This window comes from Pezoporus wallicus, unplaced genomic scaffold (assembly GCF_028554395.1).
Source record: "Pezoporus wallicus isolate ANWC-B61680 ecotype Strahan unplaced genomic scaffold, APGP_CSIRO_Pwel_v1 scaffold_7107, whole genome shotgun sequence".
In the NCBI taxonomy this organism is placed as follows: Eukaryota; Metazoa; Chordata; class Aves; order Psittaciformes; family Psittacidae; genus Pezoporus; species Pezoporus wallicus.
This window is the reverse complement of record NW_026642114.1, coordinates 5,574,899-5,590,973: the sequence shown is the minus strand read 5'-3', so window position 1 is coordinate 5,590,973 and position 16,075 is coordinate 5,574,899. Positions and strand designations below refer to the sequence as shown.

The following is a 16,075-nucleotide window of genomic DNA, read 5'->3' as shown; positions in this document are numbered from 1 at the left end:
TGAAATGAGCTGGAGGGCACAAGGCTTCTAAGGTGTTCAGTGACATGAGTCACTCACTGTGCTTGTGGCATTTGTCCATATTGGTCTCCCTGTCTGGCACTGACGGAGATTGATGAGCTTGTGCAGTGACATTTGTTAAATGGCAGAGAAACATTGAGAGGGTTAAAGAGCTTCTGTGGGTGTGAAACCAAATGTCATCTCTGGGCATGGAGTAGTATTCATGATGCATTTGCACAGCTGCTCCCTTGGGTTCTCACTCCCAGTTAAGCTCTGTACGCTGCTCCCACTGCTGCATGTGGATACCCCACGGCAAGCAAGCATGTTCTGCTTTGGGATACCTCATCCTAAAGCTGATGGGAATGTGCTGTAGCTGAATCAATTGGTTCACTGGCCTGGTGCTCTTCATGAGGGACTGAACCCTGAAAGTCACCCTGGTGGCTTTGATTTCCAGTCCAGATATGAGCCTAGAAATTCTTGTTGAATTTGCAAAAGAAACAGCAAATGAGGTTTGCAGGTGAAGGCTGAGGGAGATCGTATTAAAATACTCTGGTGTTAAAATGGGTCAAGCATTAAAGGCTTTAAAACTGTGTAGCTTTGATTAAGGTTTGCAACCGACTTCGTAATGGAAGTTTTTTGTTTCCTGACGAATTAAAGCGGTCCGTGAGAAGGAGTAAACACTGTGCCTTTCTCACCACAGAAAACAGTAGTAACAAGCTGTGCCTAGAGGAGCTGGTCTGCAGGTGGGAAATCCGGGCCAGAGGCTGTATCAAAGTGACCAGGCACCTGAGATGTTGGTTTTGACACACTGTTACGCCTTCGAGTATTTTTCCCAGCGCTTCTTTTTCACTGTGCTTGGCAGGTCACAGCCTCTCCATGATGACTTTGAACGTGCTCGGTATTACACAAGCCAGCCCAGCCCTATGCGCCAGATCCCCAAACCTGAGCACTCTCCTAAAGGTAGGATCAAGCCCATGGTTGCCCCAGCACTTGGGTTACTGTGGGCTGTTTTCCTCAAATGAGCAGCCTGAACGACAGGATGTTTGAAAGATACTAAGAGAGAAAAGGAATGGATATTATTGCCCCCAGCAGGCAGGTGATGCTAGTCAGTGGCAGAGTTGTACTTGCTGAGAACGCTGCAGGCTGAGAGACTAAAAAGTTGACTTGGTTTGCCTTGAGTTTTCCAAATTGCTCTCTGCATGTCCTCTGTGATCTCTTAATGATGAATGACTATAAATCCAGGCAGCAAATGAAGGAGAAATAACATGAAGACAATGATGAGATGGATTTTAGGTGACTCATTACTATCAAACAATTCAATAAGACAAAATCTCTCAATATCACCTGTCTGGTGAGCAGATGGGATGATTAGACAGAAGCTTGTCCTGAGAACATGCTCTTTTGTTCCCACAGCATCTCATCACTGCATTGTTGGCTTGTTTCCTAAAATCACTTGGCATAAGAGCCCCCACATTTCTTTAAACCTGAATGCTAATTGTCTGAGTTATTTATAGAATCTCTGGGGAAGGAAAGGGGCAGCCAGAGTTTGAGTCAATCTCCCAGATTTCTTCCAGATGCACTGATTGTAACTTAAATGTGGACACTTCCCAAAATTTAAAGTTTGGGAAACTTTTGTGTTCTATGTCCATCAAACAAGCATGAAAGTTGATGGCACTTTTATAAAGTCTGTAAGCTGAGTGCTCATTCAGTTTTCCTTAGTGAGACTATGCGATGTGGCTGCAGCACTGTTCACAACCTAGAAGAAATGCAAATGTCTGCCTGTCTTGTGGACCTATCCTTTTTTTGTTTTGTTTGGGTAAATGTAACATGTTTCCCATTTTGTCATTTGACTTTACCAGTACCCTGGAAGTCACACAGATATCCAAGAGGGCAGGCCAGGTAGAAGATGCCTGTAGGTAGTGTTTTTTTCACCAGGATCTAACCTTACAGATTTTATTTTTTTATTTTTTTTTTCTTTCTTTCTGTTTTGCTTTCCAGGTTCCCGTAGGAAGCAGTAAACTGTGCTAGCCTTTGCTTTGGTACCGACTCTTCTGTAGCAGACATTACTGGAATTGCCAGGCAACTTTCTCTATTCCTTACCCAATGGAAGGTCCACCCTCTACTCCCAGGATGTCCTCTTGAAGTGTCATCATAATAAGGAACTTTGTTTCAATTTCTTACTCATATGTGATGAATTAAGCAGTGCAGTATAATCTAGCCACCACTGAGCTGTGTGCATCAACTAGCTGACTTAACAGCTCCCCATTACATTATTTTGAGGCTTTCCTTTTATTTTTATTTTTAAGCTTTGTCTGGAGCTTTGACAAATAGAGATGCAGTTACAACAGGGAGAAAAATCAAAAAAATTAGTTTGATTATGGTAATGCATCACAACGTCAGAACTGCAAGTTCTTTCCATATTAGGATGACTTGGCAAAGAGAGTTATAAGAGGAGATATCTTTCTTCCTGTGCTGGGTAAGATAGCTGAGCCAACCTGACAGTCATGCTTGGAGGAAGAAGAGAGCATCTTCATAATGTGCATCAGCAAAAGCCAGAACCTGGGACTGGTGAGGAAGAAATTGCCTATGAAATAAAATTTAACTGCTGTATTTTTTTCTAGGGTTTACAGCAACCTGGATAGAGTAACTAGGCATTTAGCTCCAGGGTATAGGATAGAACAATTGAAAGACAATTTCAGTGGAAGTTAGACCTTGTGTGCACAACTCTTAAGATATACCAGGGAGCTGATGAAGCTGCAATTTGTGGATTGGGAAGAACCATACAGATTTAAATGCCTGAAGGGACCTCTATGGTCACCTGCTTTGAGGTTTCATGTGATAGCCAAGGAATTTCACTGAAGCCAAGTAGGAACTACTGTAACTCCTAGCTTAGTTGCTGATGCACTTGCGTACAGTAACTTGTGTTTGAATCTACATATATCTTGGATTCTTGGGGCTGAAGGAGGGCCATATGGGCATTGACACTGAATCAGAAATCCACAATTACAGGCAACTTTGAGCTAGATGTAGAGTGCTGAACAGTCCACACAATATCTGTGCTGACTGCCTCATCTCTGCATTGCTCTGTAGACTCCTATCAAGATAAAACTATCGCTGTCTAAGGCACAGCAGGATCTGCAAGTTGTCTGTGTAAAATGCCCAGGACTTTGTGCATTGGCAGCATCCTGCTAGCTGCATAGCCTTGCTTCCAGACTGTGAGCTTGCTCACCTGCATTATTTGGAAGGTCTTGCTTGCTTGCAGCTTCTTCTCAGGAAATACTCCAGCTAGCGGCTAGATTTTTACTGTGCTTTCCTTGTTCCCTCTTCTTGTTCCATTTGTCCATTCAGAAGTGTTAATGTTGTTTTAAAGGACCCAGAAAAGGATCAACATGGTCCCTAGTTTTTCCTTTTCATTTGATAACTTGGGCCACTGTGGCAACCTCATCTGCAAAGAGTTTATTTTGTAAAAATTTATTTTTGTATTTCATGTAGCAGTCAAGATTCCTACTGCTGAAAATGCCATTATTTTTTTCTTGTGAGTTTTTCCCCTCCATTGCCATCAGAGTATTTATCATAGTGAAATGGATGCCTGGTGGGGTTTTGTGAGCTAACTCCCCACTCAAGGCCTTTCTGCTTGTATCATCTGGTGCACTTGTGAAAAGTGGATGGGGAAAAGTCCTGCCAAATCAGAAAGTGGTTGTGCTTTATACTTAATGTGCATGGGGTGACCCTCTGCAAAAGGAAAGGGAAATTGTCAACTAGGAATTCAGCCTTTCCTGGGGCTCTGTAGGTGGCTGTGATGGGCTTTCTTGCAATGCAGTTGTCATGTAATTTCTGTTTTACCCTAATTAGAACAGTTTTGAAGGCTCTGAGCCTGCTGACATTTGAAGAAGCTGTTAATTCAGGAGGGATGTTTGGGAGTATCCAAGTTGTTGACTTCAATGAGAGCGAGAGGGAATGATACAAGAGGAAACTCTGGTTAATTTTATTTGCCTGAAGAGCACCTCTGTGTCTACTCCGTGGAGCTGTAAGATCTCCTTAATGGCCTCCTCAGGCTGTGGCACCAAGAAATGAGAGGCAGAGTGAAGGATCCCAGGAGCATTTGCTGCTTCAAATGGATGCCTTCAGGGAGTGCTGAATACTTTATGGAGTGCTTTGCTTCATAGCCTCCCATAGTTCTTATCTTTTTATTTTTACTCCCTATCTTTATTCATCTGCTGCCCCTTGTAAGTGTTTCTCCTGTTTTATTTTTCTATAGCCCTTGTGAAAACAGGGGCCTAAGGTTTTGTTAGAAGGGGCTAGCACCTATCCAGAGAGAGAAATGCTAGGCATGGTAGATGAGGAAAGCATGTAATAAATGGGGTATAAACAGAACAATTGTTCATCTAGTATACCTTGTGGGCCTTATGTGGTCATGCAGGTTAGAGATTTCCTCACGTAAAGGTTACAACTGGACTTGCATGCTTAATAACCACATTTGGAAGGGATATTCATTCCATGGTCCCATGAAGTCAGCAGGAGTTGAGTTCAGTTCATGGATGAACAAGGAGCCAACACATCTTGGGGCTCAGCAGCTACAGTTCTGCAGCTTACCTAGGCAAGATGCAAAATCAGCACCTTGCACATGCGTCCCTGGAAAGAGGCACAATGAAGCTGATCTTTTAAAAAGAAACAATTGGAGCAGTATTTCCTTTCTATGACAGAAAAATGTTTAACCTTTTTTTTTCCTTGTCTTCTGCCAAGTTTTAGTAGCTCTGCCTATGGGCTTGCTCTGGATTTAATAGCATGTCAAAGCCCTTGCTTGGACTCCTACCCAGGTCATTCGTATCTTGTATCCCTTTCTGACTCTGCATTAACAATGCAATAGGCATCATGTGGAAAATTCATCACCATGAAATCCTGGCACTTCTTAATCTTCATAGTAGGCACATCTCACCAGCAAGAGTTCTCGCCACCTCTTCACCTCCGTCCAAAAGCACAGTGGTCTGCAGAAGAGAGGTCGGGTGAACCAGAGTGATCGTGCCTTATATGCAGGGATACTCAATGTCTTCAGCAGGCTGATCTGAGTCACCTTGCTATGAAACACTGTCTTAATGTGGACTGTACAGCTTCCTGCAGGGAGAAGCAGTTGTTATCACATGATAGATCCAACAGGTTAATCTTGTCTTTTTTTTAAAGACTTCATGTTTTTGAGCTTAGTGGGGTGGGAAAATATCAGCTGTTAGGGGACAGATGAAGTCTAATCATTGAAATTATCTTGGGGAGGAAGAATAGAAGTTACAAATGCTGCAGTCTGCTTCACTCTCTAAAAGGGATCTTGTATGTACAGTATTTTTATATCTCTGCATTCCCACTGGTCAGGATTTGAATCAGGACTAATAACACTCTCTTATGTAGGGAAAAAAGTGGATTTTTGTTTTTACAGTGCTAGATCTTTGTGCATTTTTATTTTGTGCCAAAATACAGTCACTGTTACATTCTAGTGTTTTCATTCAGTTTATTGTTATTGATCAATGTGTATATTATGTATTTTTATTATCAAGATTTTTATTTTAATTCATACTAACTTGTATGCAAACTAACTGTGGATTGCTTATTTATATATAAAGGGGAGCACTTGGAGACAGTGTGAGGATTCCCCTACTTAGTTTATACTCTCATAACCTAGCACAGCCAGTCCATGAAACTCATTGCTTCTTACACAGAATGATATCCTGCACATGTATCACCCTGAGCTGATGGCTCCTGCTGTTCATAATGGTAGCGCTGACGCTGCAAGGATATGTTAGATGCGATAGGAAACAAAACACAGTTCATAGCATGGACTCGTGGGTGACTGGCCTCTGTGCTGTCCTGCTCCTGGCAGTGATGCCAGGGAGGGTGCTGCAGCAGGAATTCCCATCTGAGCGTGACTTTGAGGTTTTACTCTGCCCTATATCCATCCCCAGCCAATGGACAGTTGGTTTTGCCCTACTCTCTCAAAACACTTAGTGCTTGGTTTTGTAGTTGTTCTGGGAGGTGGCTGTGAGATACAGCATGAGGCACAGCGGTGCCCCTCTCATGAAGTATACCACAGGCAGTTTGTCTTTTTTGGCTGGGAAGGACAGGCGTAAACCTACAGAGATCTCAGTTTACTGTGCTCTTTAAAACATGCTGTAGCCCATCTCTGGCTGTGCAGCACAGTCATGGAGGCTTTTAACTGTGCAGCATGCAAGTGCCACCTGGACTCTTATACCCAGTACAGGCTGCAGGACACAGGTTTTGTGTTGAGAAGCTGCACTCTCAGCTTCAGACTGGAGGTAGAATGAGCCACCTCCTCCCTGTGAGCTACACTAGACAAGGCTCAGCTGTGCCTTTTGGGCTCTTCCAGGAGAGGCTCAGAGTGGACAGTAGCACACACAAATAAGTATTTTCTACTTCACAGTAAGTTCCACTGTATCAGTGTTCACTCTAAGTAGACTCCATGGTCTGTCTCCAGCTGCATCTGTGCACTGCAATATAGTTAATTGCCTCAGAGAAATAACTGCAGTTGTCTCTTTTAACTTTTCAGGGTAAACTTTCAGCCTGTTGAATCTAAATATTAGCCGTGCAATGAGATGGATTAGTCAGAAGGCTTAAATTCCTCAGAGCTGCAAATGTACCCTGTGTTGCAACAGCTAATCCTTAAATATAAATTGTGCACTGACAATAATCTGTCTATGCAAGCCTATGTTTTTTTTCTTATTTTTGACTGTTTACTCTATCATTTTACCAGGTTTGGCATAGAACTTCTGAATGACATTTAACCAAACTATCATGTCTGTGTGTGCATAGCATGTTTTGCTTCATACTCCTGAATTCTCATTGAATGTAAAGGGAACACTGCCTTGCCCCATTTCATTCAATAAACCGCTGTACTTTGTTATCCACTGCATCTTTCTGTCCCTCCGTGTGCTTTTCTGGAACCACTGAAGTGGGTTACACAAGAGCAGGAGAAAATAACACTTCGTTCCACCCTTGGCTGCTGGAGCTCAGCTGCTTCTACCAGTAATTATGTTCTTCCAATGTAATAGATGTAGCAAAACAATAAATTTATATTAAATGTGATTATTTTATGGCCAGACAGATGGAAAAAAAAAAAAGGCAAGCTGTGTAATATCTTGGAAAGGATCTGGACTGTTTCATTTCCTGAGACTGTGATACTGAAAAATAAAGCAGTGTAATTATTTGCAAGGACAAGGTACTTCTTTCCTTTTCTGTCAACATAGCTTTTAAGTTTGAAAAGAGCCTGCCTGAAGCTTCATACAGTGGTGGGATGGAAGGCAGGAAAGGAACATGTCAAACGCCCTGTGACCGACTGATGTCTTCAAAGGCATCAGCTGGGGGTGCAGACACATACAGCTCAGACATGAGTAGGCACAAAGCCATTTCCATGTCATGAATTGAGTTTGTGACTGAGTATGCTAAAATAAAAGGGAGGTTAAAAAGTATAAACTCTGGACTTCGAGTACAAACTGTAAACCATTCTTTAATGTGTATTTACTCATTTCCCTCTGTTTGTCAAGTATAAACATTGCACTGGGGAGCAGAGAGCCCTTTCACACCCTAACAGAGGTGTACCACTCTGTTCCTCCATGGGCCAGGGGCTTTCCTTCACCAGGGGCTTAGTTTTGTGCAGGAGTGAGGGTTCTGGCACAAAGTTCAACTTTGGGCTTTATTGGGGTCAAAGCACTACCCCAGTATTTTCAAATGCAGATACCTTTACATTGCCTACCTCCTACCACCTCCATCTCAGAGTCCCTTAGGTATTAGCAGTGAGTGGAGGCAGGGACCAGCAATCAGGAAATTAAAAATACTAGGACATGGCTATCATTGGAAGAGCCTGACTGTAGAAACAGGGCATGTGGAAGTGCCAAGAGCTCTGCCAACTTACAACTTTCTACAGCCTCTTGTCTGAAGTGACTGGCTTGGTCTGTTTCTTGTGAAAGGCTTCTTTTATGCCAGCTTTAGCACTTGTTGAAGCATTAGGCTGGGAGGCGGGGGAGAGGGAGGGCAGCTGGAGCCCTGAGAAGCATCTTTCACCTGCTGCAGGGATATGCGCATAGAGGACTGTATGTGGGAACTGCAAAAGGAATACTGAAGAACACTGGGACCTTTTTTTATACCACAGAAATTCTTATCTCTGGTTTTCCAAGTCACATGCAGCTCTCAAACTGGATGTAGGTGGCAATCCTTTGTGCTGTTGGTGATGGGTCAAGGTTCCATAGCTATCTTCCACCTGTGAGAGAAGGTAAATCAGTGGACAGTGCTTCAAGTCACCATTGCTGGGTACCCAGCAGCCTAAGCTGCTTCATATGCACTGCTGTGTAGGAGTTGCAGGAGGCACCTGCCATTTCCTGCTTCTATGCATGCTCAGATGCTCATCTTCCACCTAGATCTGTGCTGTATAGGATCTCTTGCCCACAAAGGCTTCAGTGTGTGGTGCTCATGGCCTGGGAGGGTTGAGTCCTGCTTACAGGCTGTCTGCGGAAGTTGCTGCAGGGCTGAAGGTTCTCAGGGTAAATGTCTTTCCATATCCAGGTGGACAGCCAGGGCTAACCTGAGCTGTGGTGTGCTGGCTCATGCTTTATATTAGGAGTGGATGCTGGTGGGTGACATACCTGAAACTGATGCTCCCCTTGTTCACAAGGCAAACCGCAGCTGCAAAGCAATTCAAAGGCTAAACAAGGCATCATATCTGAGACACAAATGACTTGGTGTAGTATACATGATATGTATGTACCATTCCCAATTTATTTTCTGGACACAGCATGCCTGGAGGTAGAGAACATCTCTGCCATGTAAAACCCCGGTTTATGCCTGAACCTACGCAATCTCAATATTGAGCAAAACCAGCCCCCACAAACCGCTTCTTTGCACAAATCTGCTAGCAAAGAAGGGATGGCTCCTGGCATGTATCAGTTATTTCAGGTCAGAGTTACACATGTTCATCGCCATGATTAGTTCTTTCAGAGATGATGATCCTTCAGCAGCACCCTGGGTCCATCAGTTTTATCATACTTCACTCTGGCTAGAACGCCGGACACAGTTAATAGCAAAACAGAGGTTTAGTAAGTAAGACCTAGGATCAGACTGCCGTCCAAGTTTAAAACAAGTACAGAACTTGAGCGGCAGCTGAGTATCTGTTGAATGTGCTTCTCTGACCCCAGAAAGTCAAGAAGACTATCTGAGTGTCTGTGCCAATACTTGCTCCTGTTTCATGTTGTTGATGGTTAGCTGCAGCTCTCAGCACTGACATCTCAATTTTCATGAAGTCTTTTCCCCTGGTGAAGCTTTTGATTACTAATAGTTCCCCTGTCCTGTCCTGCCCTGTTCCCCCCAAACAGACATCCTAATGCCATCTCAGTGACTCACTTCATGGTCCTTCAAGGCCAGGCTTCAAACAGACACCACTAACCCCAAGCTGGTGCTGAGGCTCCTGGACTACCACATGATTTGAATGGCGTCTCATTTTTATTAAAACGTGGTTGATGTGCAGCACCTAATTATGAGCTAAAGAAATACGTGCTTGTCTCACTAATAGGAGTCATACTCAGGTGAGTACCTCAGAAGCACATGGATGTCATGGGCAAATCATGGAGCTGGGATGGGCACTTACCCAATGTGTGCTCCACATTGCTGCCTTCTAGGCAGTGTCCAGAAGCAGCAACACGGCCATGCATGTGCCTATCACCAGAGGGTACTTGGGGAGCATGAGCTTTGTTCCATTGATGCTGGAAAAGACCTGATTTATAGTTTAAGCAGTAACTGGCGTAACAGTTGGAGTGCTACTGGGGAAGGTGGTGTCTGGGGAGAGGATGAGATGTCCAGCTACACAAAGTTTATTCCCACTATTGGTACTCACTGCCAGCTGCCATATCACACACTGTCCTGAGAAGTTGTGCTCAGCCTTCTAAAGGACGCAAGCACTCACTTGTGTGTGTTTTATTTACTTGTTAATTACTCACAGCTGACTAACTGCTGAAGGCCAGCCTGAGGGTGCATGTTAATGTCCAGGAACATTCCTACCATAAGGTGTGCAAGTAGGTCTGCAAGAAAGAGATTGCTTGCCATCTCCTCTCCAAAGGCAAAGGGTACCATCACGAAAAAGGGTTTCTCAGAGAGTTCTCTCATCTGCTAGCAAACCCAGCGAGCTTGTCCTACTGGAAAGGCCCTCAACTGCAGGAGTCCTGTGTACAGACAGGACTGGCCCTGTAGCCACAGGGAGCTTGGGAGAGTCTTTTCAGAGCATCTCACGGGAGAAGAAGATGTATCATCGCAGCACCTGAGGCATAGAGGAGCACACAGATGCTACAAGCATGGCCATGACTGCAGATGTGACAGCAGCTGTGTCCTGTTGACATCCCCATGGGATAAGAGGGACGAAGAGCAGCAGTACAGGCAGCTGGTATACGCGGGTCCCTGTTTGTCAGGGAGAAGTGTAATACCCCTACAGCAGCAGAAGACCAGGTCTTCCTGGTGCTTGCTCCTGTGGGAACCTAAGTCAGCTGTCCGGATGCTAAGAAGTTTAACTGCTTTGCAAAGGTGCAAGATAATGATAGCTTGCTTCACCCCTAAGGACACTGAAACAGCCAACCAAAGCTAATGCCTCCCAGCCTTGCTGTTCTCAGACTTCTCACATGAGTGGACCTAACTCAGTTTTGGTGCTAGCTGAGGTGTGCAATGCCACCCCTTCTGGTGAGAAATCTTTTCCCTAAAATATCTTTAAAAATGGATGGGTGAAATACTTGTCAGTTTGCTTACCCCTTCTACCCAGCTCTCCTTTGAGAAATGAAGAGCAAATTAAAAATAAAGTCTTTAAAATAAGTTTGTATTAATAAATATAAACTTTATAATCTTGGGAAATAGTGAAGGTGGAAAATTACTTTGTTTTCCTTTTAAGTGAGCTTTTTGCCCCAGTGAGAATTTGCGCGTTGCCTCCTGAGCCCGGGGACGCTCCAGAGCAACCCGTTTGATACCATGGCGCTCTCTAGTGGCCGGAGCACCGAAAAGAAAAGCGCTGTGCAGCTCTTCGGTGGCGGAGTTAGAGCTGCATCTCCGGACAGACCCGGACAGACCCGGGGTTTCGGAGTGCTGACACCCCCCGCAGACAGCAGCGAAGTTGTAGGCTCCCCTCTCGCAGATGTGCCTTCTTCACGCACCGGATCAGGCCACAGGAGCAACAGGTAAGAGCAGTTTACAGTCCTACCTGCTACATGTCCCAGTGGAGAAACCACACACATCTGCAACAGATGTATTGATGAGGAGAAGGACTTGGGGATGTTGAAGCTCAACATGACCCTGCTTCAGGGTGCGCTCAGAGCCTAGGAAGCCACCCGTGTGCTGGGCTGCATCAAAAGGAGCATGACCAGCAGATAGAGGGAGGTGATTCTCCCCCTTTACTCCATTCTCATGAGACCAGCCCCTGCAGAACTGCATTCAGCTGTGGGACCTCAACATAAGAAGGATGTGGAGCTATTGCAGCAAGTCCAGAGGAGCCACAAAGATGCTCAGAGGGCTGGAGCACCTCTACAATGGAGACAGGCTGAGAGAGCTGGAGCTGTTCAGCCTGAAGAAGAAAAGGCTTAAAGGAGACCTTATAGCAGCTTCTAGTGCCTAAATGGGCTGGCAAGAAAGCTGGAGAGGGACTTTTTAAAAAGTAACTTACTGATAAGACAAGGGAGTATGGCTTTGAAGTGAAAGATGGGAGATTTAGGTTAGACATTAAGAAGAAATTCTTCCCTGTGAGGGTGGTGAGGCACTGGCACAGGTTACCCAGAAAAGATGTGGCTGCCCCATTCCTGGCAATGTTCAAGGCCAGGCTGGATGGGCTTGGAGCAACCTGGGCTAGTGGAAGGTGTCCCTGTCTGTGGTAGGAGGGTTGGAACTAGATGGTCTTTAAGGTCCCCTCCCACCCAAACCGTTCTATGATTCTATGGTGCTTCAGTCCTGCAAAGCCCTCAGGGTGAAGAAGTACAAATGGGCTGTATTAGATGAAGCCATTTCAAGCTCTGCAGAAGTCAAAACAATTTCTGGATTGAGCATCACTTTATACAACTAGATGGGGTCACTTACAGCTGTGTCGTCACAGACAGATCTCACAGTTTGTCTCCCTCCTTTCAGCACACTGCAGCTGGGAACTGACAGCAGTAGATTGGCCAAGGGCCTTTGGAAGCCTCAATTTTTTTTATCTCATTTGGCAGCAGGGTTGGTAATAACCATTGGCCACTAAAGTATTGATCGCTTGCAGGATAGTAGTTGGGAAATTTTCTCATTGATACTATTGCATATCTTGTATTCATTTTGTTATAGAAATCATGTGCCAAAACCATGTTTTTACATAATGTGAATTACGTGACAAAGCCAAACACTCAAAAACTTAGGAAATAGCGGAATTGAAATCGTAGAGGTAATATAAACTTAGCCCCTTTGCCAGGACATAGTGCAAGCCAGGTAAGATCAGGATCAATATTTTTCCCTGGACTATCACCTCAGCCCCAGGGCTAGCTCACTGTGTGGTGAGCTGTGATTAGTGCTGCTTACTGCAGCCACCTCAGACTTCAGGTAGCAGCCACAGGAATGTTCTTTGCTAGCAATACAGCACACCAGCTACAAGGACATTAAGAAAAAAAACCTGACAACAAAACAAACAAACAAACCAAGACATGTTTCATGTTTTAAAGCATTGAATAAAGCCAGAACTCCCCAAAGAAAAGGGAATTCTGCTTCTTGACAAATAACCACCCACCCACAGCTCCAGCCAAGAGCCAGTCTCTACCCCCTTCACTCTTAATGCCCTGAAGCAAGTGGCTCCTCCCTTTTACAGACAGCCTTTCCCACCTTGCTCTCCTAAGAAGAGGGCCTTTCATGCTTGGAAAGATGCCTTTTCCTCACCCTTTTGAGGGACTTAGACTTTTCTCCACTTTTTTTGTGAGCATTTTGGTTTTATTTTTTTCTCTTTAAAGGATTAAAAAATGATTCTTGCATGCTAAAATTATTTCCCTAGCTTACTCCTCTCTATGTTTGATTTAGGTATTGGTGTGAAATGCTTTGGTCTCTGGTTTGAAGGGAGTAAATGGTGCTCTCTGGCTTGCAGTGCTTTGTTGTGTTTTGGAGAATCTCTTCTTACTGTGGTGGGAGCACACTCCCAGTGAAACTTGTGGCTGCTGCTTTACAAAGAAAGTTGCAGTGATTTCTTGACATGTAGCACTTATATATATATATGTGTGTGTATATATGTATGCATCTATTTTATACTAGATACCCTTGTGTTAAGGAACCTGTCTGAAAACTTGGCCTTACAGCTTTCCCTCTAAAGGGGACTAGTGCAGGTGGCTTCTGCAGTGCTGAGGGCTCTGTTGGTGGCATAGGCTGGTACAGAGCACTGCTTCAGGCCCTGCAGCCAAGCTTCTGGAGTAAACTGCCAGTAACTGTTTTAAACCTCATATTAAATGACCATAACCTGTGGCAGAGGGATGTTATGTAGCAAAACTACCAGTTAGTGCTATGAAAGAGGGAGAAAAGGCAGTTAAGGAAACCTTTGTCCTGCTAAACCATTCCTCTTTTTGCTGTGCATGAAGACAGAGAAAACATTACTGCTGGGTAGAATAGCAACATCTATTGCAGGAGTTCCCCACATCCCCCTATGTTGATACTGTACAAACCTGAAACAGAAAAACAATCTGAACACCAAATTGCTTGAGGTACACGTGTGAGGGAGAGGTGGTCTAGCTCTGCTAGGAATAGCATCTTATTAATACCAGCTTTTTCTGCTATTCCTGTCTCTTTTAATTTTTTTTTTTTTTATTTTTGTGGATTCAGAAGCAAGGTTATATCTATTTGCCTGAGCCCCGTGGACTTAAGCACATCACTATTTCTTTATCTGGCCCTTCTTCCTTTTTTGCCATATTTATCCCTTACAGCTTAATTGGGTTCTATGTTACTGAAGGCTGCTTGCTACTTAAAGGGCATTAGAGAGTTGCATTGAAATATTTATGTCCAGTGCATTACTTCATTAAGGAAATTATCTAAAATGAATGGAGATTGAATTATGCCCCAAATGAGACTGGATGCTGACTGATTACTGAACGGTTCTCCTGATACAGGATGCATTGGAGGTCTGTGTTGCTTTTAATTTTTCAAGGGCTGAACTCTGTCTTACAGCAACCGCAGCTAGTTGGTTAATGGCATTTCTGTGTAACAAAGAGTATCATTCCTTTTTTTTCACTGACATATGTGGTGTTTTCGTGATATATGGATTGAGGTGTCAAAGTATGTTTTGTGCTTGAGAACGTAATTGAGGGCACTAAATGGATTGCTCCCGTTTCAGTGCTAGGAAGGAAACAAGCTCAGAAAATACACCTGCAGCTCAGGAGAGTCCTTGTGATGTGTTTGACTTTAGCCACATACACATTAGCTGTCTTGCAGCATGCTGGCCCGGTAAGAGAATGGTTAAGACCGAAAGAACTTAATTTGGTGCTAATCACTCAACAGAGTACTTAGACAGTGGAGAGCTTTTACCAAACTTCCTAGCTTTCAGGGCTTTTAACAAGCTTAATTTGGCCTTCAATAACAGAGAATGAATTCTTCCAGCTGTGACCAGCTAATGCAAATATTAAATGCAAAGGACACAAAAGAACGTTGCAATATGTCCTTTTTACATTGCTGTCCTCACTTCCAAGAATGCGGTGCATATTCCTTTCTCTTCTGGAGTCTTCCTTCTATTTGTTCATTCCCCCCAAAAAATCACTACATTCTTCCACGATTGAGAAGCTCCAGCCTGTGTAGACTGGGCAGGGCTCTGAGCAAACCTGTGGACAGCAGAGCCTGCAGTAGTGATCTATGATCTGCCAAATCTGCATTGTTTCTAACACTTTGCAGTGGCATTCCTGATTTTCATGGCCTGCAGGACCAAACTGAACAAAGCTTATTTTTCAGGACCTGTGTGGTGCCTGATTCAATTCAATCACCTACATACAGTGTTGTCCCGGCCTTCTGCAGAGCAAGAGTTCTTTGAACCTTCATTTGTATAAAGAAAAATACCCAGGACCTAACCGAAGTGCCTTTTTATAACAGAAATGTCAGCTCTGTTTCTCTTTTGGCCTGTTCCTTAATCTCACTGTCTTATGCACTAGGGAAATCCAATCTTGCAAAATAAATTTTACTAACTGATGCTTATTGGATTATCTTTAAAATCAAATGAACTTTAGCTGTGTGAACTGGAAAACAAAGAACATGCAGGGACTTAAAAGTGATTCAGTTCAGTAGAATCACTTTGCTAGTAAACAGTAGCTCTTGCAGGGCCCAATTTCCTGAATCACCGGGGATTCCTCCACTGTGAGGGACAGTTACAGCAGAAAATGCCAGACTGGTAGTCAGGAGACCTGAGTCCATCTGCAACTCAATGAAGACTCCCAGTGCAGGGTTAACAGGGTTGAGGATACCAGCAAAAGAGCTCTGCAGCGGGAGGTGACTGCTGCCCAGCAAGGAATATGAAATGCCTTGCCAGCATCATACCTCTCCTGGGAAATCTGGTAATCTGGAAGCATGATTTAGAAGACCAGTATATTGACAAACTTTGGGCTGTTCACCAGGAATTGCAATGTGTGTGGGTGTGCCTGGCTCAGGCTGACATCTGCTTTTGTGGCTTTGAGGAGACTTAGATGCCCTCCAGGCAGCATCCACTCCACTAATGTACCATTTTCTGAGTCCAAAATGAAGGTGGTTAGCAACTTGGAAACTTGGGGTTTATTCCATCTGCTCCCTGAGATAGAAAGCCATGGCTCCGCTATGCCAGGTGAGTGTGCTGGCTACTCAAGGCAAGACTGTGCTCTCTAGGCCCTGTTACTCAAGTTCTGCTGTTCTATGATGAACTGAGCTCTCCCAGGGCCAGCTGAACAGCATAAGGGGGAGCCTCATGCATCCCTCAGAAAGAGGGAAGTGCTGGATCTATCATACTTTTGCAGTGGTTTAGGCATTTGATAGTGTCATTGGATTAAATCCTGAAATACCCTTGCTGTAGGGAGCCAAGCTTGGCTCTTGTGCAGTGAACAGTCCCAGG

At 44.2% G+C, this 16,075-nt stretch overlaps 1 protein-coding gene across 3 annotated transcripts in view; it reads left to right on the top strand.

The window, feature by feature from the left end:
• Nucleotides 1-6,184, top strand: part of CCDC50 (coiled-coil domain containing 50) — a 43,190-nt gene extending 37,006 nt beyond the window's left edge. For 2 of the 3 annotated variants that reach the window (XM_057427009.1, XM_057427012.1), the window contains 2 exons: nucleotides 860-957; nucleotides 1,996-6,184. In XM_057427009.1, coding sequence (XP_057282992.1) covers nucleotides 860-957; nucleotides 1,996-2,015 — 118 coding nt within the window. In that variant the 3' untranslated portion in view covers nucleotides 2,016-6,184. The remainder of the gene's footprint in view (nucleotides 1-859; nucleotides 958-1,995) is intronic. The other variant, XM_057427010.1, reaches the window with a different exon arrangement.
• The last annotated feature ends 9,891 nt before the right edge of the window (nucleotides 6,185-16,075 follow it).